This window comes from Idiotropiscis lumnitzeri, chromosome 1 (genome assembly GCF_059441095.1).
Source record: "Idiotropiscis lumnitzeri isolate Australia: NSW breed Sydney's pygmy pipehorse chromosome 1, RoL_Ilum_1.0, whole genome shotgun sequence".
NCBI lineage: Eukaryota > Metazoa > Chordata > Actinopteri > Syngnathiformes > Syngnathidae > Idiotropiscis > Idiotropiscis lumnitzeri.
In genome coordinates, this window is record NC_142391.1 from 2901600 (window position 1) to 2925255 (window position 23656).

A 23656-nucleotide genomic window follows, 5' to 3' on the forward strand; every position below is an offset into this window, starting at 1 on the left:
CAATATATTAAATCTGGACTTTCAAGAATTGTGATGGATGGGCAAGCACACCAGAAATAAAAGTTTCCTTTAGATTTTTTAATAGAAACATTCAAAAGTCCATTCACGGTACATCCCCTCTAAAAAAAAAAAAAAAAAAAAAAAAGACCAGAATGAATCCTAACACATCTCTATTTTATTTACAACCACTGTCAATTTTTTTATAGAGCTGAGTTACCACCCAAAAATGAGCTCACCATTAGATGCTTCCAAAAAAAAAAAATAACCCGGGCTAGAAGCGAATGTTCTTCCTGTCTACGAGCACATTCAGTTCACGACAGGATGACAGAGTGTTGATGCAAGCGATTTTTGCAAGAGTCCAGTGGAGCAAAGCGAGAGAACATTGCCGTGACCTTGCCCCTCAATCGATGTGACTTGCCTTGCGTGTGATAGCGAACATGATCATCATCTGGGGTCCCCACCAAGCCTTTCTACCTAACCCTTTTCATTGGACGCCACAAATAGAGTGTCAAAAAGTGCTGCGAGATGAATTGTCTATTTATAGCACCACACCTTTCGAAAATACAGGAAATAAAAACTGTACCGAACCGTTCTGATTGTGGACAGGGTGCTCTAGATTTATTCATCCCGTACCGTACCACCAAACTCCACACAGGAAGGCCGGAGCCGGGATTGAACCCACAACCGCTGCTGTCGCTCACTGTGAGGGCATCAGGATGGCCGAGTGGTCTAAGGCGCCGCGTTCAGGACCCAGTCTCCCCAGGAGGCCTGGGTTCGAATCTCGAATTTCCCCATTGTGGGACTAATAAAGGGCAAATTATTATTATTATTATTATCTTGCTAACCAGTCGGGCCACCTTGCCGCCAACAAAACGCAAATTAAGTCAAATCTTGTCTCACTTTGGTGAGATGCATCCTAAAATTGGAACGATACAGAGAAGAGAAAAAAAATGCTTATGATACCAAATGTAACCATTTTTTTTTAATTGTTGGCTTTATCGACACGCTACTTCAATCTGCTATTTATCCTGCCACTACTGAACCGTACCGCAAAACCAAACAAAACTAAAGAATTTGGTATTAAATCAATGGTTTATTTAGGTACTTAGGTTTTTTGACACGAAACCACATATACGAAACTGATCTCACTTGTGCTGATCTATAGCTTTATCTTCACGCCTCCACTACTGTATTGAAATCTGCGTTTCCGCCACTGCCGTCTGCTTTTTGTCAGTCGGGAAGACAACACCTCCAGTACGTGTGAAAGCACATGACCTCAGTCGCAATGCCTGAGAACGTGATAATGAAACGTTTGACTCGGTCATCCTCGACGTATGCGACATTATGACATTGTTTTTATTTGAACCGGAGGAGGAACGGGATCCACCCAAGGCGCTCTTCCATTGCCTAACGCATTCCTCAGAGTGAGTGGCTCTCAAAGGGAGCATTGTGATTCTGTGAAACTGGGCCCACTTTTGCTCCTGCTTCTGCTATGTGAAGAGGAAAAGTGCTGAAATAAAGCTCAAAAGCAGCAAAGCTTGCGGAGCAATCCCAAGCAAAGTAAGGCCCGGGGGCCACATCCGGCTCGCCCACAATCTCCATGAAGTCAAAGAAAACATAAAATACGCATGGCTTTATTTTGTGCTTTTTACGTGCTCACGTGTGGAGGTGAATAACAAGCGAGATTGTGAGAAAGAGCTACGACTAGTGTCTCAAGTGTTGTCAATTTCTCTATTTAGAGACTCTATTTTATATTCATATGGCCGTTCATTTTTCTTCATCTATACCAATTAAAATGAAATGTAAAAATTTTAACAACTACTATTTTCTATACAATTTTCTGCCTACTGATTTACTAATAGGGCTATTTTTTTTTAAAAAAATACTGAATTACTGAACATTTGATTAGTTTCATTTGTGCTAATTAATTGAATATTGGACTGATAAATATTCTAATATCTATTCTAAATACAGTTTTATTTTTTTAATTTATTTTGATTAATGCAGTCCAAATATTGAGTAAAACATACAATTGTTTGTTTTCATACTTTTACCAAAATAAAATAAATTGTTGGAATTTGGATGAAAAAAAATGAACACAAAATAAGTAAATAATTAAAAATTACAGGAAAAATTATTTTCAAGAAAACTACACAAACTTGTTCCATCTTTGTTTTATTATAGTCGTTTCTGATGTTATTATTATCTTAGTTATTTACAATAACACAACTATTAGTAATTTTCTTATTAACCAGAGGGACATTTACTTCAATAATAATGTAATAATGCCACAGCCGTGATTTTTTTGCTTTTTGTTTTATGTTTAGACAATATCACAAGTCGGGGTGGAGGGGGGCAAATATACAGTACTTGACATTCTTCATTTCGTTCTGTTTTTTGATTTGTAGGTCATATATTCCAAAAAATATATTTTTTTATAATCCAAATCCGACGCTCCTGAAGGCACCGCCGTTATCGGGGGCGTGGCCATGCAAATGAGCAGCCGTTGCCTGATAGCCTCTTGTGCTGAAGTGGCGGTCACGACACTCGCGTTAAGCACTGAGAAGAAGCCGCACGTTGCTCCCATTCAAGCACAAGACATCGCTTTTCGCTCCAAGCATGGCTTCAAAATGCCCAAAGTGTGACAAGACGGTCTACTTCGGTGAGTTATTTCCCCCCTTTTTCTGCTTTCCAGCTCTGAAAATTGACTCAATTTTAGTAGCACTAGCCAAAATATCGATTGTATTGACCTTTTTTTTTTGTTGTTCTTCTCCACGTTAGCTTAGCTTAACAGCAGGAATAATTCCTGATTTTTCAAATGAAAAGTTTACATTGGACATACATCAACTGCTAGTAACGGTCACCCAATTAACGGTGGAAAGAAAGTCACTGGTTGAATGTCAATGATTGACAGAGGAGGAAAAAACCAAATATTGTAACTACTGTAATATGGTTGTTTAAAATGTAACATATTTATAAAGTATACTGGATTTTTTTTTTGTCCAAACAGTCAATGCTGCACTTGTCTGCATTATTCTTTTCCTACCTGTAAGAAGAAAACTTTCCCTTAAAGAACATATTTAAGATATTTTTGTTTAAAGTGGTGCACTTTACACCCACTGCATCGGTTATTTCCTAAAAAGAAAACAAATGAAGCTGTTATTTATCATTGATACAACTGTTACTGTTACATTGGTCTTTATTGTTTGTTTCTTAAAAAGTAAAAAAAAACTACATATGGTTCACTTTCCCAAAAAGAAAAAAAACATTTGGTGTCAAATGTTGCGTTTCAAACTGACACTTGTCTGCATTGATCAGTTAGTGTTGTCACAGTACCGAAATTAAGACTTTGTTGCTGCATTTGCATAAAAGTACCTCGATACTGAAATGATACCTCACAGATAATACAACTAAATAAACATCCTCTCGCTTAATATTTGATTTGTCATAGATTACCGCCCTTTTAATTTGTTGTTGTGGTCCACACGGCAGCTTGGCAGGGAATGAGGGCGACACTCTTGCCAAGTGTGCAAAAACACCATATGCCCGCATCAAGCGGCGTGGGAAGGAGACATGACAAACAACCATCTTAGTGATTTCATAATTAAAAAAATAAATAAATAAATGATGGCTTTTCTGCTACTGTGTGGATCCAATCATGCACGTTAAAACAACCAAACCAGGCTGCCTTTTAATTTTTGGCCTCTGATTCAATTACGTAAGCAGCGTGACACAGCTGCTGCTCACCCCGCCAAAAAAAAAAAAAAAGACACTGGCCCAGGGAATCATATGCAAGGCGCGTGAAGTGAGCGTTCGTTGGCGCAGCCGGCGTTTTATTTTATGTAACAGCAGAGTTATTTCTGCTCGGGGTGTGTCCCCGCCCGTGCGGTGTTGACGTAAAGATGATGGGGAGGAAAACAAGCGTGGCCACAAAGCTCGGAAACGCGGGGAAGCATTTGCTACGTTAAGTTCCTGTCATTGAGCGGGAGGTTCAGAAAAAAAAAAAAAAAACAACAACCACATGACAAGGCACATGCAAGAAGGGAGTTAACGTGGCGACGTTTTTAAGTTTTCAGATGATTCCAGACCCTGCGGATTCAGCGCATTTCCTCCTCCATGTCCCACAGTTTGGGGATGATTTGACCAAGAAGTGCGCAAGACATGTTTTTTTTTTTAGGTCAGTGATTCCTAGCCACTGTGTTAAAAGAAATCTTCAAATTTCACTCAAGTGGTCAGAATTTTCTATTCCAGTGACAAGAAGAAAAATGCTTCATCGAGGTAGGGGAACCACTGCTGCAGGTATTGAGGTGCTAACTTTGTCAAGCTGGGGACCCTCACTCCAGTCAATTTTAGCCCAAATCATCAAGTGGAATTCTGTCCTGTAGCTGTAAAAACCCGCACCAAGCAGTGGTGAGCAGTCAAGGCCATCAAGGCCTTCTCTGCTGGCCAAACATAATGAAGAAATTGTGATCATATTCTTCTCATTGATGTCATATAAAATCCTAGTGTTGTATTTTTAGGTGATAGTTTTTATCCAATCAGAATTCAGCTGGCTTGTGTTGCCAGGCAGATTTCATCATACTAGTAAGCACGCACTATTCGTCTGAGGCCTTCAGATTCAATTGTGCGGGTGTCTGTTTCGTGTGAGCAAGGGAGCTTTTACAGGTGATAGACAGTCACGATAGCCAATCAGATCACGAGTTGATGACAGGCCTTCCGTTGAAGGTGATGAACGCGTTTTATGATTGGATACTCACTCGTGAGGGGGCAGCGCTACGCGGAATCAACACACCCGAAATTTGTAACTGGCGACCAACTGTCTTGTTTTTTTTTTTTTTAAACCACAATGGCCGAGGGAGGAAAAAGTGTGGATTTAATTGCAGATAGACTTGCGAGGCCATTTTCAAGACGGACCTTTCGCGAGAAGTTAGGTCATCCAACACTCACTCAGTACTGCGTAAGTGTCTGTCTCTATATGATTTGTCCATCCGTGGTGTCATAAATGATGCTAATATGAAGGGGATTTATGAGGTGGGAGTTCACTACTGAAGGCCTACGTGTGAAATGCACGGCCCGCCGCTGGCACCAAGGATAGCAAAGTTGCGTGAATGCAAAAGTACTGACCTGCTAACTTGAAGACGATGGGGAACCTTGCTCAATTTACTATGTTGCGTTTTTTGTAAATGCAGTCTTTTGATAATCATTCCAGTAGCTGAAAACAGTCGTTCAAGGACTTCATAGTTGTGTCGATGCATAGGTGCTAACGTCACCAAGCTGAGGAACTTCATTCCAGTCACTGTTTTAATTTACGTCAAAGCAGCTGAGTAACATCAGTCCAGTAACAAAATTTTTTTTAAGGAGCAAATTTAAGTCAATGTATTGGTGTTACTGCGTTACATTTGCCCGGCTGGGAAAATTCACTCTGGTCACTTTTTGTCAAAGATGCTGAGTGAAAGTCAGTCCAATAACTGAGAACTCCCACAGCAAGGTTCTCAAATTTGCTAACTTTGACAAGTTCTGGAACCGCACTTTAGTCACTTTTTGTCCAAGTGACTTTGTGAAATGTCATTTTGATTGACCCAAACCACTTTTTTTTGTGCGAGGCTGTGCCCTGTTTGCTACAATGTTGCTCCCGACGTTCCACCTACACAGGCTGTGGTTCGACTCCAGATTTAGGGGGGGGGGGGGGGGGGGGGGGGGGGGGGATATTTCCTGTCCCATTTGACTCCAATTGTAATTCCTTTAGCGGTTGGTGGTGAGCGACTCTTGTAGACTTCCAGCTGTTGTTGCCATTTATCGAATTGTAGCCGGCGACGATTCAAAACACTTGACTTCCCCTCTTTTAACTTTTGCAAGAAAAAAAATCTGGCAGTCTGGCATGGAAATGTTTGTGGAACTTTCCATTGGTTACTTTCAAAGCGACTTGCTTTCCTTCAAGTGCAAACTTGAGATTGATGGCGAAATAAACGCCAATTATCTCCTTGCATTAGGACGGCCGCCGTGCCAGGCGTTGTTATGATGTCGCGGCTCTGCTCTGCTGTCGGCTGACGTTAAAAGCTGAAAAAGAAACACAGAAACGTCATAACATGGCAAACCTGAGGAACCTCGTTCCATTCACATTTTTCCTCATTATGTCAAAGTCGGAGTGTGATGGTCGGTTCTGGAGCAGGAAACGTCCTCAACGTGCCTAACGAAGTTAAGGAGATGTAAAAGTGTGGATGTGTTAATTTTGCCAACATGGGGAACCTCACTCCATTCCACTTATTTAATCAGCCCCGTAGCGTGGATGGTGGGAAATCTCACTCGGTTAATTTGACATTCATTGAGTCAAAGTGACAGTTAAGCAGTGGCTGGCCGTGCATTTCACACGTAGGCCTTCAGTGAAGTCGTACTTAGTCCGACTTGAATAAATCCCCCTCTTATTGCCATCATTTATGACACTACAGCTGGATGACCTCGCTTCTCTCGAAAGGCCCGTCTTGAAAATGGCCTCGCAAGTGTATCTGCAATTAAATCCGCACTTCGGCCATTGTAGTTTAAAAAAGGAAAAATATATTTTAGATTCTCGAACGGTCGCCTGTTACAACTTTCCGGTGTGTTGATTCCGCATCGCGCTGCCCCCTCACGAGTGAGTATCCAATCACAAGACGCGTTCATCAACTTCGGCGTAAGGCCAGCGAGAAGGCCTTACGGTCATCAACTTGTGATCTGATTGGCTATCGCAACTGTCTGTCAACTATAAAAGCCCCCTTGAGACACAGAACAGACGCCTGCACGATTGTAGCTCAAGGCCTCGGACGAATTGTGCGTGCGACTGGTATTGTGAAATCTGCCTGGCAACACGAGCTCGCTGAATTCTGATTGGATAAAAACTCTCACCTACAAATTCAACACTAGGATATAATATGACATCAATGGGAAGAATATGATCATGATTTCTTCATTATGTTAGGCCAGCAGAGAAGGCCTTGACCGCCCACCACTGCAGTAAAGCAACCTCACTCCACGTCACTTTTTGTCAAAGCTGTCTCGTGACAGCGACTCCTCCTGTCCAGCAATATTCCCACTTCCAACATTTGCAAATTTAAAAGGATGCCGTTACTGAAAGTGCTCATTTCTTCGACTTAGGGAACCTTCATTACGTCATTTTGTCAAAGCAGCCCAGTGACGCGAGTTGTAAATACGCAATGTCACAGTCTGTCAAAGCATCTTAGTGGCAATCATTCAAGTCGCTGAAAACTCCTGGTCCTAAATTTTACAGATAAAGGGGTGCAGAGGTACTGCGTAAACTTTAACAACCTGGGGAGCCTCACTCCTTTTAATATATTATCACGTGAAAGCAGTCTTGCGACAGAAGCTGAAAGCGTACGCTTAGGTGTTGCTAATTTCGCCACCTTGGGGAACCTCGCTCCATGTCACAGTCCAGTGCCAGTCAGCCAATCATGAGCAGATTAATGTCAAAGTGTTTAACCTCCCCCGACTGGGTGCTGTGTGACCCAACATGACAAACGGCAGGCCAAACGAGGCGCTAATGGAGATTCTTCCTCTTCTTTTTCGTCATCTTTGTCTTCTTCATCGCTTTCATCCCTCGCTCCCACGACACGGTGGATCAGTGAGCTGAAATGGTTGTCATTTATTTAAACAAGAGTCCCAAAGCGCCTCATGCATTATAATTAGAGACGACATTTCCATTCACACCGGCCTTTTTCTTCTTTTTTTTCTTTTTTTTTTTCTTTTGCCCTGGCAGAGTCGCTTCGTCCCCTCCGCCTGGCCGTTTTCTTATTTCCCCACGCCCAAACACACACACACACACACACCTAAATGCCATTTTGACCACACAATATCCTTTTTACCCTACCGTCAGAGTAGCCGGAGTGCCCAGTTTTCCGCCTGGCTGCATGAATGCTCCTCGTGGGTTACGTAACGTCCATTTTCTTGAGTCGCTGCTTCCCGCGCTGCGCCGTTGCGTAACCGCCGCTCGCCACTCAATGCCGGTCCTCTGTCTTTTTGGAGGCGCGAACACGATCCCCTAATGGAGGCGCCATTATGTCGCGGGAGACGAAAGCACTTTGCCGTGCGTCACGTTTCATGTGACAGCAGCCAAACTACTTTGCGATAATCATTGAAGGAATAGTACAAGTATCGAGGCGCACTAACATTGCCGAGCCGGGGAACCTCACTTGAGGAAATCAAAATCTGGATGTCACTTAACTTCCTGAATTTCAAAGAAATTCAGTGGCCCTTCTACTCTCGACCCGGTTGACCTCGGCCCCCGGACATCTTATCTAAAGCTAACAATCTTGAACTTGGGTTTTAAATTGGACAGTGAGATCAGCAAATCCGTGCTGTTGCTCGATCCAGCTTTTTTTATCTTAGGCAGCTGGCTAAAGTAAAGCCATTTCTCTCCTTGTCGCACTTGGAAACAGCAATCCATGCATTCGTTCTGTCTGGGCAAGATTACTGTCATGCATTTTACTTTGGAGTCTGCCAGTCCTCGCTCAAGCGCCTCCAACTGGTCCAAAATGCTGCCGCTCGCCTTTTAACTGGCGCTCGGAAGACGGATCACATCACCCCAATCTTGGCCTCTCTTCACTGGCTCCCAGTGCACTTTAGAGTTCACTTCTAGATACTTCTGTTCGTCTTGAAATCTCGACTTGGCCTCGCCCCAGCGTACCTCTCTGAGCTCCTCCACCCCAAACGCACCTGCCCGCTGCCTCAGGTCTGTGGACCAAATGCTGCTGGAGGCGGAGCCTCAGGTGGAGATCGTGCCTTTTCTGTTGCCGGTCCTTCCCTATGGAATGAGCTCCCATTAAATGTTAGGCAAGCCCCGCCCCCTCTCTGTCCATTTTTAAAACCCGTTTGACGACACATTTTTATTCTTTAGATTCCGACTCAACATGAGACTGTCACTGTTCTGCTGTTCTTCTGGTATCTATTCTAAATGTGTTTTAATTAGTGTTCTAATTACCTGCTGATTTATATGACGGCATATGGAAAGCGTTTTGTTGCAGCTCCAGCTGTTGTGAAATGCGCTATAAAAATACTATTGTATTGTATTGTGTTGTGCCACTTGATGAAAACTGCCGCTCCTGGTGCTTCAAATTAGAGGAGACGCAGAGGTAGTTCCGGTGATAACCAAGCTCGGGGAACCTCACCCCCGTCACTTTTTGTCAACTCAATCTTGTGACAATCAGTTGAGTAGTTACAAGTTCCAGTTCCTAGAACATTCAATTTATGTTCATGGTCAACTCCGTTGTTGACCAAAATCTGCTTTACAAATAAATGCAGAGGTGACGATGCGCTAACTTTGCCACACTAACGGTATCGCGGCAATCACGATGTCACAGTTGTAAGAATGCAGCGGTAACCGGTATGCTGACGTCACTCCGCCGGGGAACTTCATTCCATTTACTGTGTTGCTTCATGTAATCACATGTGGAATTCAGGCCAGTAGGTCAAAACGTCATCTCCAAGGGCATTAAAGTTGAGTAAATGTAAATACTTGAATCACTAAAAGTGGTTCAGTATCAATGAAATTAATATCGGTGCGCTTACGTCGCTAACTGGGGAAGCTCACGCCATTCACAATTCTTTTGGAGTAAAACAGTCGAGTGATGCTCAGGCCAGTAAAACACCTGCAAGAGATGATGTTTATTTTTGTCTCCCACTGGACAAGTCGGGTCTGAACACAAAAAAAAGTTGTTTGAAACATTTCGGAAAGTGCTCCCTAGAAACTGAAAGGCGCATTCAAGCGGGAGAAGCGAGTCACCGAGGCGGGGCTGCTCTTTTGCCCCGCGGCTTTCTCTGACCAACACACAGACAGGATGCGAGTTAACTGCAGCCCATTTACGTCAGACGGAAGAATTCACGAGGTCGCCCGCTTTTATCCACAGAGGGAGGGTGACGGTGAGGGCGGGGCGGTTAGCCCGCTGAGGGAGCCGCGCTTTAACCGAGGCGACAGACGACCTCCAGAGCAGAGTTTTGCCACGAGGTTGCATCAGCCGCAGACCGAGCTAGCGAGCGAGAGAAAGGGGGAGAGAGCCTCTTTTTTTTTTTTTTTTCAAAAAGCATGCCGTGGCACTGGGCCCACTGTACGCTCACGGTGACCCAGAAGAAATTGATTTTGCTGTTCCACGCTGTGCTGCCAGTTTTTTTTTTGTTTTTTTTTACATTTTTTTTTATACTAACCCTTAACCACAAAATGTCTGCTCGTCCTCCTTTTTGTCAATGTTTAGTAGCTGAAAATATCCTTCCCCCTGGATCTGATTCAACTTGAAATAAACTCATGCAGAGATAGTGCTGACTCGCGGGAGACTGATTTATTACAGTAAACTTTGCCAGCCTAGGCAACCTCACTCCATTTTTTACTGTCACTATTAGCCTAAGTCAGTGTTTCTCAATTATTTTCTGTTACGCCCCCCCCAAGCTAGAAGAAAACAATTCGCGCCCCCCCTCCTACACCCCCCACTCTCCGCCACAACTATAAATCATAACATTTTTGTTGCAAAGCAGACCTACACCGTCGAGTTATTACTCACTGCGCACAATGCGCAAGGAGAGCGCCACTGCCAACTACTGGAGTGGATGTGCAATTTCACTTTATTGTAGTACGGCGGGGAAAACGCACGTTCGCGCCGCCCTCAGCATCGCTGAGGCCCGCCCCAATATTTGAGAAGCAATGTTTAAAGTGGACTCCGACTGAGCAGACGGGTCGCCAGCACCAGAAGATGAACTGAGTCCACTCAGCCGCAATTTGATGCGACTGATCATCAAGAGGACAAAATATTATGATTCCTTCTGTAGCTCAGCATGGACTTCCTGCGTTTGTCAAACCCATTAACGTCCAACCCCCCCCCCCCCCCCCCCCCGCGTGCCCGAATCTCCACGCTCGATTTATGGATTGTTGGGACATTCCTGCTGGGCTGCATTCTGGGATCTCCGTTGTGTGTATTAAAAAAAAAAAAAAAAAGGGAACCCCGTGGTGTTGTGACTTTCGAGAGGACAGACGACCCCTTTTGTCTCCCTCGGGTTGAGTCTCAGTTCAATCCCAACAAATCAAGTGCAATTAAGTCGTTGGAGGAATAATTGGACGAGCCGAGTATTGTAACTCAATTTTCTTGTCCAGTTCTTGGGAGTCGCAGTTTTCCTTGTAACGTCTGATGCTTGACGATTGGAACAAATCGAATCACAAAAACGGTACTTCAGATTTCCGAGAAGGCTCTGGACCCGAAATATTCACAAAGCCTTTGTGGTTTCTGTGAGATTAAATAAAGATTTGAGCTGCCCAAGTCACAAACGAGGGAATCTCTGCAAGTAAAATCTCGGTAATGATATTCGGAGGACGATCACATGACTAATTTGCCTCGGAACTTGAAACGACCCACGCTTTTGCTTCATGCGATAACGTGATTGAAGAAGCCTGTTGGTCCAGATTTTCAAATGTCATACCATCTCGTTGGAGGAATCTTTATTGATTTTGATGAAGACACATCAGGTCAGACCACGAGGCACCGAACGTGGTCCTTGTCCGTGCTTTCCCAAGATTGTTACGTTTACACGTTCGGCTGGAATGAAGGAAGTTGACGGTGGCGACTGAGTAACGCTTGTGCCAAATGCAGATGCGTGATTTATCCGTGTGATGACGGCGCTCGCCAAAGATCACGAACTTGCGCCAAAATAGTGAGCCTGGCCGTAACCGTAACCAAGAAACACTCCCGCCCCCTGCGTTGAAGAACCCTTTGATGCGTTGTTATGGTAACCGTCCAGATGAATCCTTGACATCTCGTTGCGGCGGATAATGAGGATTGCAATCCGGCTTCGCTGGGGGTGGGTGGGTTCTAAACATCATCTAGGCCACACACGCTGATCCACCCCCCCCCCCCCCCCCCAACTCGCAACCCAACGCGGCACACTCGCAATAACAACACTGAGCTGTGAGAGTGAGGCGTTTTTGTTTTGGCTTCTCTTAACGCTGCACTTTGCCTTCGCTGGGGGGCGGGTGGGTCTATTTTTAAAAACGGAGAGTGACGTGTCGGGATGCTGATAGGTGTCCTCAGATCGGCGAAGGGGATTAATCTAAACGGCAGTTGAAAACCTGGCGACTGTTGCTTGACGCATCACCGCTGCGTTATGACACACAAATGGTGAAAGTCACGCCAAGGTGACGTTGGAGGGCCGCCTCCTCCATGAGACCTCAAAATGTAAGAAGATTCAGACAACCGGACTTTAGAACCGTGAGTCAGACGTGCTAAGCATTCCTCCACTGTGCCGTCAAAGGAAGTTTGTGAGTTTCTGACTCGTTTGTCCGCTGCCAGTGTTCAAGTCCATCTGGTTCATCTGGCTTAAGGGTCTCACGACAACAAGTGAAAATGCGAGCAAAACAGCCAGCCAATCAATGAGCTAGCTCGTCAGCAACAAACGTTAGCGGCTAACGTTAGCATTCAACCCACACTGCCTGGACTTCAACGTTTGACTTTCCCACGTTTGCTTTGGTTACTTGCACGGAAACGGTTTTGTCGCAGGAATTTGTCGGGATATTTGTCGGCAGGGAGAGGAGGAGGAGGGGGGTCTTTGGTCGGAAGCCCACTCCAGTATCCGGTTATTTGTGTCGCATCGTGATAAGGAAAGGCCTTTCCTCTGTGGCCCCCGCACAGTTCCTTGGGGGGCACCATTGTGTGCAAACACATTTATTATTGGAATGAGTATTATTAGGGCCCTCGGTTGAGGGGGGGGGGTGGTCTGGAATTTCAAGCAACCGTCAAAAGCCACAATTGATTTCTTAAAGCTAGTTTACGGTTTTGATACTAAAAAGAAGGACAAGTGGATCGGTACTGATTCAGTAGTACCTCGACGTCCAAGTGCTCCAAGTGTTTTCGTTTCTTCCAAATTTTCCACAAGTTACACGTGAGCTTCAGCAACGTCGCCGCTTCAGTGAAGTGGAACCAATTGGAGCAATTATGGATGCGTACTGCGCTCGCATCTGGGCAAGGCCAGCCGCACTCAACGAGGCACTTTCAGACCTTTCTTCAAGACGACAATGAACTGTTTTATGTTTTGAAATTCTACTACTTTGCCATTTTTTAAAAATGAAAAATCTTAACAAAAAAAATGTGGTTTCAAGAATTCATGTCATTTCAATGGAGAAAATTGGTTGAAACGTGCGTAAAACGAGCTTCTGCTGGAGTGAACATCACTTCTTTTCTTATTTTGAGCGAATCTTAACTAGTCATAAATCCTCAAAAACTAATTTTAGTGCAAAGATTTTTAATTGGAAATGGTGAAAGCAAGTGAAATACGTTGACACTAAAATCGATCTGCTAAAACAATTTTATATCTATAATCTTTCATAATCATCTTGGCAGACAAAGAACAAGCATAGTTTGCATGTCTTTGAGCGATTTAATCTTTGATTTGATTTTTTTATTTTTTTTTTCTCCCCCTTGTGGGTTAGCTCATCTGGGTGAACTGTAAACCGACGGGGGACGGCGGGACGAGGGGGTTACACAAAGGATCTGGGTTAGACTTGCGCAAAAGGGGGGGGGGTGCCCTTATTCCAGCTGGACTGGGACCACATAGCTGCGCGTCTGTCCCTTGATTACATCATCGTAGCATCCTGTCTAGTTCACAGGCCTTCCCAGTCAGCGCCGGCTTGGCCCAATGACAGGATGGCAGCACAAGTTCATCATTCTTCCGCGCAAAGAACAAGCGCTCCCCTTATTGACTCGTTTGTGTGTGTATTTGTCACACTCACGCTTGTGTGTCTTTGTTTGTGTGTCCTCTCCCCGCGCAGCCGAGAAGGTGTCGTCGCTGGGCAAGGACTGGCACAAGTTGTGCCTAAAGTGCGACCGATGCAACAAGCTGCTCAACGCCGGCGGACACGCTGAGGTCAGTTTGACGTCGCTTTAGGGGCAGAGGGTGGGCAAACTTTTTGATTGGCGGGCCACGATGGGTTCTCAAATTGGACAGAGGAGCAGATGGATGGAGTGTTTTGGTCACCTCCCCTCATTGGAGGAAAAAAAATACATTTAATTTGAAATGAAAGTGAACAAAAGCATTACAACAAAATATCTTTGTCTTTAACACACCACAGTATTTAAAAAATAAAACATGAACAAGGTTTATTCATTTAATTTATTTCAAATTTCAAAACGGGCCGCATGTGGCCCCCAGGCCGTAGTTTGCCTACGCCTGCTTTAGGGGCAACACAACACAAGCGATATTGGAAACACAAAGTTTAACCACACAAAAGGGCTGCTGTTACCTATTTTGGTATTATTATTATATTATTTCGGTTATCCGACTGAAAAGTCTCAAATAGTTGAGTATTGGGATAAAAAAAAAATATATTTTTTTTTTCAATACAGAATTTGATAGAGAAAACTAAAAAGTATATAATCGTTTTTTACTTAAATTTCGACATGTGCATTGCTGTACACTAGTTTCCTTTCTAGAAAGATTAGTGAGCATTTAGATGAATCTCTCCCCTGAGAGTTGGTCGATGAGACGTGACGTCAGACGCACAGTAGCGATTATGTCGGCTAAAACGACACACTCGAGTAAGCCTGATGTATTAAAAAGCGATGAGTAGGAGCGGCAACGTTGTCAGGCTGTCGGCGTCGAAGTGTGCCAACTCGTTTGCGTCTATTAACTTGAGCGTTGCTAGCGCGGGCGGCACTGCTAGCATAGAGCGCTGCTAGCGGCTAATGCTAAAAGTTGGCAACAGGTGACGTACAATACAATGTTAGCACAAACGCCGCGACACACTGCTCGGAACATGGTCAAAATAAAAAGCGGTACCATTGATGTCTATTTATATTATTGTCGCTGCAGTTAGCGTGACTTCTTCTTGACAGTTTTCATGCAAAGAAGCGGACGGGAAAGAAATGGCTTTTTTTTAAAGTATTGTTTTGAACTAAAGTACTCAAATCTTATCTGCGTCCTTCATTGCCGCTGTTTGTTTGCGAGACTCGTTGGGACCAACGTGTTCACCGCTGCGTGGTTTTGACCGTGAACCGCATCGGAATGTTGTCACTGGTGTGTGGACGTAACCTTCTCCCGCTGTGCTGAAGAGCGACGCCAGCGAGGACATGTTCTCGGCGTCGAAAGCAATTTCCCTAACAGACCTCAAAAGGATGCTGCCTGTTTAATCTCTGCGTGATTACAGTACAGTAGCCGCACCCAGCAATCCCCCCCTCCCCCTCCCCACTTCCATCCTCTATTGGCAACATCCAAATACAGACTTGGATAGAGAGAGGGAAAAACTATCCGTCCGTTGCGGCACCCTTGAAGGAGTTTGGTGCGGATGAACTTGAGTGCCATCAAACAAACGAAAACGGAGATTTGTCAGGAGAACAAAACTGAGTGTTAACTGAAAAATGCGCCATCCGAGTATTTCTGCAAAAACATAGTGAAGTGATAATAATCCAAATTCGAAAACTATTTGATAGCCTTGGCCTTACGTTGCTATGGTAACAAAATCCATACTGATGATCTGTGACGATGTTTGCGGCTGGTCCTCGGCGTGCGTTTGGTGTTCTTCTCATTGAGAAGGAAGCGAACAGCACAGCGGACTCCATTTTGCTTCTGTTCTTGCCTCAAGACGCGAGGAAATCGATTCCACGCCGTCCGCAGAAGTCCTTCCCGTCAGTAAATCCATTATTACGACTTGCCTATCACAAGTTCTCACCGGACGGCCGTGTAGATGTCGCAACCGGTCCGCTCATTGCTTGTCTTTGATATGATAAGTGAAGGTCTGGATTTTTACTACCCTACTGATGACTTTCTCAGGACATTGTACACACACACACACACACACACAAAAGTTCTTTTGTGACGTGAGTCTGCTGCAGCCCACTCGCTTCCCGGCAGTCCACTTCCCACACTGACAGTGAAATCTTTTCCAGCGACCGGTACTCTTCTTTCTCAAGGTCATCGCTTTTGATTACAAATACAGGCTAAGTCGTGCAGGGATTTTTTTTTTTAATCCTGCTGATGTGACCTCACTTACTATCAGTTGATTTTCAAAGTGCTAATATCGTCTGATTAATCGGTCGGGCCCTGGTTAAGAGAACATTATGATTTTTCATCAGCGATTTATTTATTTTTTTCTATTCCTCTCTCCATTTCAAGCTTAAAAACCAGTGGTGGGCAACATTTTGTGCTCAAGGGCCATGTTTGATTTTTAAAACACACTGACAGGCCAGGTCATAAATTGAGGTCCAAAAAAAGTCAAAATGATTATATAAGCTGTGTAAAACATTATATTTGAGTGAAAAATAATTGACTGTCATAAAATATTTTTAAAATGTTTAATCAATTAATTTAATTGCTAATTACCCTACCCATCATTTCTTAAGTTAGAAAAATAAAGTTGTAATTGGTAACATTATCTTAATTTATTTCTATGTTATAGTCATTATTTTACTGTCACTAATATTTTTATTTGCAACTAATAAATTGCCAAATTAAAAAAAGAAAGAAATACAGTTTTGATTAGCCCAATATATGGAGAGAAAATGACTAATTCAGTGCAACAAAATTTACAGGACATAAAATCAAAGTCACTCGCTCATTCTTTTCAATTTCTTATTAATATGAATTTGAAAATCAACCGTGATGTAATATTGAAATTGGTTAATTACATCTGTTCCTTTTTATTTATTTATTTATTTTTAATTCTTTGTAAATGTGAATGTTCGCCGTGCTTTAGTTTTCCCACCCGTGGCAAAAGATATTCCCAAAGTTGAAGAATGAGGTCACGCGACCCAAGCAGAGAGCATTGTGGGTAGCACGGCCACTTTCTCCTCATCTACGGTCATGAAGCTCTGGACCAGTAGTCACCTCGACCACTACAACCCCACCACCTCCTCGACGCTCTTGGGGCCTCGGTCACATTCTCCTGTGAGTGACTGCCCCATTCCCAGCATGCAACAGGCCATCAAGGGTTCAAGTGGAAACACAGTCACTTGACATGTTATGTGTTGGGTGGACCGGCGGCGATGACATCATCAGGCAGTCGTCGGATGGAAAAAAGTGTCCCTTTTTGGAAAGAGTCACACATTTATTTATTTTTTTATAACGTAACTCATGTTGCGACGCAGTTAGAATAAAGACTGGCTCCCTGCTGTATTGCAGAAATCTAATATCAAGAATGTGTTCTGCGGACCCCATTGTTAGGCAATTTTTATGAATTGTTGATGCGCCGTAAAAGACAATGACAACACGCAGCGGCGATCATAAATCGGTTTTGCAATGTTTTCCTGAGCTGTTTGTCACGGAGTTCCGTGGTTTTGATGGCATGTTTAGTCCTTGTTTGGTAAGACTTGGGCGTCGCCATTTTAAGTCTGCCTTGTGAAATTTGGTTGAGCAGACTACAAGTTTTTTTTTATGTGGTTGTGACAAACAGCAAACATTCGTTGTCTTAATGCAAGAGAGGACTGCATTATTTTGTGTGTTCAGTAATGTATAAAATTATTTGTGTTTAAAAATGTGTTTCTATGGCAAAGTTTCTCATTCATGTCACATTCATGGTAATCTGTCTTCTCTCAGCATGACGGAAGGCCCTACTGCCACAAGCCGTGCTACGCTGCCCTCTATGGGCCAAAAGGTGCAGTACATGATGTGATGTTTTTTTTTTTTTTAACCCGAAATGAAACTTGGCTTTCAGCCCCATTTTAATGTTGGCAGGCGTGAACATCGGCGGCGCTGGTTCCTACGTGTACGACGCGCCAGCCAGCAACAACAATGCGTCGCCCGCCAGCAGCGAAGGCGCCACTGGGCAGCCCGAAGAGAATAAGACATTCGCCGCCAAGCCGCCGTCCAAAGGTGAGTCAAATTCAGATGGTACAATTATATTTCCATGCTCATTGATGAGATGCAGCAAAAGTCTTTTTTGTGCCATGCTGGGAGACAAGTGTTCCCTCGACTATCGGAGCCAAGTTAACGGAATTTGCAACGGTTGTCATTTTATCACCTTGATGCTTAGCACACGTGATTGAAGAGTGTGTAGTCTCCCTGCTCTTTGGCACCACCTGCAGGTCGCAGGGCAACACTAAACAGTAAAGATATGATCTCATATAGGGTGTGTAAACTTTTGGTGCTCAAGATCCACATCTGATTTTTAATTAGGATAAGTGGGCTCTGTCAAGTTGAAGTGAAAATGTGGATGCAAACTAAAAATAGTTCATTGTCAGTAATAGTTGAATGAATACAACTATAGTTGATGAATTCATTCTATAATTCCATACTTTTAAAAGTGAGCCTGCTTACTTTACTATTTGGGTTCTAAAGAATGTATAAATTAACCAATTATGTATTGAAATAATTCTTATGGTGCAGCATATGCAAAATTGTTTATTTTACTTATGTTTTTATCAAATATTTCCCTTGTGGATCTATTTTTGCTCTTTACAATAAATCAATTGCCAACTGTCTCATGAGATAAATAAATAAGAAACATTTGTAAGTACATTTTAATTAACCAATTTTGTTGCCCACATGTTTAAAATATATTTTAAATTTCATTGGAATCATTTAGCCAATCATTTAATTTTTTGGAAATCATTAAATATAAAATAATATAACTTATTTAATGGGATACATTAATTAAATTAATTGAGCTTTATTTTCACTCTACTTTTTTCTTTTTTTTTCACAAAACGTGTATGTATGTATGTGGGTGTGTGTGTGTGTGGGGGGGGGGGGGGGTATGCGTGTGTGTGGGTGTGTGTGTGCATTGTGTCCACAGCTGGAGGCATCACCACTTTTTCTGGCGAGGCCAACATGTGTCCCAGATGTAACAAGAAAGTGTATTTTGGTGAGTAAGTCACAAACTGATTACATAAAGTTACTTGAGGCCAATGTGACCCTCAGCCCATCTTACAACTTCAACTTTCATTTTTGTGTGTTGTCAACGTGTAGCCGAGAAGGTGACGTCGCTGGGCAAAGACTGGCATCGCCCCTGCCTGCGCTGTGAGAGGTGCAGCAAGACTTTGTCCGCTGGCGGCCATGCAGAGGTAATCACCGGCAACATGACGGGGTCTCTTTGCGCACTGTCCTGAGTAGCCGGGGCGGAGACGCATTTACTGCTTTTGTAGCTATGCTGCCGCTACAATTTAGCTGTAATACCGCTATGATTCAGCCACTTTTGTTGCTTATATCTACTACTGCTTTGATTTTGCTGTTTTTGTCATTGTGCTAACGCTGACTCTTTTGTTGCTATGATACTGCTACGACTTAGCCACTTTCATCATTAAGCCCCGCCCACTCCAACTTTGAATCTTTCATCACGATGATACGACGCTTGAGTTTTTTTTCAATCTTTTTTCCAGCACGATGGCCAGCCTTACTGCCACAAGCCATGCTACGCCGTCCTCTTCGGGCCCAAAGGTAACCGCTAGGAGATGCCGTTGATGCGCCAAATATCATCAGCTACACCGCAACCTGAATGTCGCGCACGCAAACACGCACACACACTACACAAATATGTAAAATATGTCCAATAGCTAATTTTTTAAATAACCATATTTGCTGTTATTTTAAATTGTGTATTTTTTTAATTATAATTTTTTTGAGCCACTAATCAAACTCAATGTAAACTTGCTTGTTTTACAGCAACTAACACATTCTTCAAAGAAACAAATTGCTAGATATAATAAGTAATGAATACATTTTAAATAATGACTAAAAAAATTGTAAGTAAATTGTAATTGATTGTAAGTTTAAAAATAATATAAAAATGTTAAAAAAGTGCATTTTGCTTGAGTACATGAGTACAAATACATATAAACTATTTAAAATATCATTTTAATAATGAATAATAATCAATGTTATGTGATTTGTATTTGTAATCATGTAGTTTGATTAGAAATGTCAAAGTGAGCTATAAAATAGTTTTTTTACACTTTTTTTACTAACACAGGAACTAATTATTTGAGATTAATTTACAATTTAAATATTACATTGTAAATATGTGAAACTTATCTAATAATATTAAAAATGATTGTTTTCACTACACTGGTCAACAGCAAATTCTAATCAGAGATGGCTTGGTGTCCCTAACACACATATTTTTGATGCTAATTAAAAAAAATGTCTACTTATTTCTATCAGGTTTTTGAGAAATAAAAATATTTTTTTGTAAATTTGACCTATAAAAACTTGCAAAATCCGGATTTTACCAAGCGTAATTTAGAAATATGAGGGTTCAGAAAAAAAATCCACCTGTTGCTAAACTCAACACTTAATATGCAAATATTGTTAAATACATTACATATTTTATTGTTACTATTGTATATTATTGTTCTGAAAATCTGATGTGGTCAAGAAAAAAACAACGTACAAAAAAATCGAAAAAGTTAACTTGCATCTCTGATTTAAAAAATAAATAATAAATAATGTAAATTAATTAAAGTAAATAAAATCTATTTAAAAAAATAATTTATTTAACAAAATTTAATTAAAGAAAAAAGTCAAAATGAATAGAACAAATATTAAAGATATCGTCGCTCGACCACTGTATATGATCCCACCCTAGACCCCATGCCATACTTTGCCCACCCTGCACTCCAGCGCCCGTTATGCAAATGAGCTTCCCCCAACTAGTGGCCCTTTGTGCTTCTTCCTTCTCCAGGCGTCAACACGGGCGGCGTGGGCAGCTACATCTACGAGCCCACCCAGTGACCCGGCTTTCCTCCCTCCCGCTGGGACCACCCCCCATCCCGCCCCCTCCTCCATCGCCACCTTCTCCTGACAACTTGTTCCCCGTCTTCTCATTTTCAAAAATTTCTCACCCGTTCCGAGCAGCTGTTTTTGCGAAAAATTCTACATGCACACAAGTTAAGTTTCTCATGTTTCTCGTTTTGCTTAGAAGAAGAAAAAAAAATGTGTGACCAGAGTGAATTCCGGTGGTTTTGGGGACGGACAAGATGGGAGATTGTTACATTGCCAATGCAATTATTTTTCTTTCAATGCCATATTTAATAGTTTTGACAGCCTGACGACGTAAAAGTTGACTGTTACAGCGCCGTGGTTATCTTATGTTAGCTTAGCTTCATTTGGAGACTCCAAAGTCTCCCAAAGGGCCAATGTTCGTTTGTCCTCTGACCCGCCTCTCATCCCACGGCCAGCCAGGATCGGCGCCGATAAAAGTATTCCTGTCATTTCAACGCGTTACGACGAAATGAAGCTGTTCGACGACAAAGTGTTTGGTTAGCATAGACACTGCCTTGTGTTACTGATGTTAGTTTAGCATTGCATCCATTCGACACTCGCTGTAAGGCGGAAACATGTTTTATCATTGTTAATATTCATGGTTGTCTCCATCGGTTTCTGTTGTAGATGGATTGTGGCGTCTGTTGTTTAGAAGATGCAATAAAGCCACACTACATACACAATGTGACGTGTGCGTTTCTGCTTCGACAATCAAAGCTAATGCAAGTATATGATGATCAATTTAGTCCTATTCATTCACATTTGCACGTCATGTACATATGTATAAAACGTGTATATATATATATATATATATATATATATATAATTGGTATTTGTGTGTTGTTGAGCATGTTGCAGGTGCTTGTCATTTGAGCTCATCACCATGTCGTTTAATTGCAATTGGCGTTCATACTTTCGTGATTTAACATTGGGATTAATTTTTCAACAAAAACGTTCACATCACAGCAATTTCTTAAATGATTTTATATAATTTATTTTCAATTATTTGTGGCCTTTTTGGTTGGTGGCTAATGCATTTTTACAGCGGGCAAAAAAAGTATAGTTTGTGCTTCATTTGTTAGTATTTAGTATAAATTCGGCAACATATCTTTATGAAAATGTTAATTATTTTGAAATTAAGGCAATGGATAAAAAAAAAAAAGTTTATAAATTTCATATTGTATTGTATATAATTCGATGTTGACAAACTTTTGCGTTTAAGGAAATAAAAGTGTAATTAGCCAGCATGGCCACAAGGTGGCGCAGGTGCACTGCTGTCACCCAAATTGTGCAGTCATTTATGGTGGGGCTTCTATTCCTCTCGTCTTGCGTCTCATTATAGCGTGTGCGGGTGTAATGAAGAGTCCGAAAAAGGAGAAGAGCTCTGACTTGACGTCATGACGTCATCATGCCCTGTTTTTGAGTTGTCTGTCAGTAAGTGAAGTAACCGGTTAGCAGCAGTGTCACATATTTACAGTTTGGTTAAATAACAACTCTGTCTCGTCTTTTACTAGCAAGAGATAACATTTAATATTTTTTGTAGATCAAATCAACTACACAAAAAAAATTCGCTTCATTTTAAATGAGTTCTCTTTTTCTTTTTATCAAATATTTTTAATTAATTACTGCACGTGTGACGAAAAATACCACAGCTGAGCAAACATTTCTCCTTCAAATAATTTTGGAACATTTCTTTTAACTACACCCATTTTTAATGAAAGATTTTATTACTCAATCTAGTAGGTTTTAGTGTTGAAAATGACAACTACCACAATAATTATATTTATAAAAATAATATCGTTATTGAATAATAATGATAATGGCACATTGTGCATGTTACTGTCAGCGGACTCCTGTTTGGCAATTTGTAAAAAAAAAAAAAATAAATAAAATAATAAAAAAATTCCACACTAATGTGTCCAAACGAGATTGTCATTTCTACAAAGTTTTGACTTTTTTTTGTTTTTCTTAAAAGAGTGTTTTGCCTCAGAGGCTGCAACCGGAGTCTGGACCCCCCCCCCCCCCCCCCCCCCAGCGCTGAGGCGTGTCCACCGTCGCTGCTTTTTGGGGCCATACTGTGAGAATGTTGACAGGTTTGCATTTTTGGATGACAGGCCGCACTTTGACGACATGCCTTCAGCCCGATGTCAGCGTTGAAAACGGTTTGGCCGCATACTACCGCACTGGTTCTTACCATTTTGGATTTAAAAAGTTGAAATTCATCCATGCAGTGCGCAATATTTTCTACGCTGGGTTGCTTGATGGCTCCAATGCAGCAATTATGGACACAATTTGACTTGAAATGGATAAAAAAAAAAAAAAGCCTGTGTGAAATCCTTCTTGATGCCCAAGTGTGAAAGTGGACTCGCTCAATTCTCCTTTTTTTTTTTTTTTGCAAAGGAGTGATTTAATGTTTCATATCTGTGATTTTTTATCAAATTTGCACCTAGAGCTCATTTTCAAAGCGGCTAACACATTGTAGCGTCCACGTAACATTCAGCCGTGGAATCCGTTTGCGACGCTCGAAACACGGAAGCGTCTTCAGCGACGCCTTTGGTTACTCTCACGCCGGAAGTCGACTTCCTGTTGCAAATTACTTGTTGGCGATGTTGACGAGCAGAAGTAGAGCAAAACGTGCTGTCGCTTGTCCTCATTCACATTCTCCTCGAGAGAAAAATACAAGCAGCAGTGAACAATTTTTGGGGTGCTGTTGTTTTTGTCAATTTGGAATAACTTCATAATACTTTTTCCTGTGTACTACTACTATTCTCAGGAACTTCATACTATTTTTAGTATGTCTATTACTGCCATACTACTACTTCAGATGAAAGTTCCCACTACTTTAAAGCTTAAAAAAATAATTAATGAAAAAAATAAATCTATAATAAATAAAAAAATTAAATTATTTTTTTTAAAAATGTTGAATATATTTTTTAAATTACTATGT

General features: G+C 42.0%; 1 protein-coding gene across 1 annotated transcript; it reads left to right on the plus strand.

Annotated features, from left to right (window-relative positions):
- The first annotated feature begins 2498 nt into the window (after window positions 1-2498).
- Window positions 2499-21392, plus strand: crip2 (cysteine-rich protein 2). Its single transcript, XM_088310439.1, has 8 exons — window positions 2499-2662; window positions 13790-13884; window positions 17548-17605; window positions 17686-17823; window positions 18746-18814; window positions 18919-19013; window positions 19329-19386; window positions 20630-21392. The coding sequence occupies exons 1-8, from the start codon at window positions 2620-2622 to the stop codon at window positions 20677-20679; spliced, it is 606 nt and encodes a 201-aa protein (XP_088166565.1). The 5' UTR covers window positions 2499-2619; the 3' UTR covers window positions 20680-21392.
- The last annotated feature ends 2264 nt before the right edge of the window (window positions 21393-23656 follow it).

Excerpts from the sequence above, each read along its gene's own strand:
- crip2 (XM_088310439.1), top strand. The coding sequence starts at position 2,620 with ATGGCTTCAAAATGCCCAAAGTGTGACAAGACGGTCTACTTCG. Across the intron at positions 13,885-17,547 it reads ACGCCGGCGGACACGCTGAG|CATGACGGAAGGCCCTACTG; the intron begins GTCAGTTTGACG and ends GTCTTCTCTCAG. Across the intron at positions 18,815-18,918 it reads TAACAAGAAAGTGTATTTTG|CCGAGAAGGTGACGTCGCTG; the intron begins GTGAGTAAGTCA and ends GTCAACGTGTAG.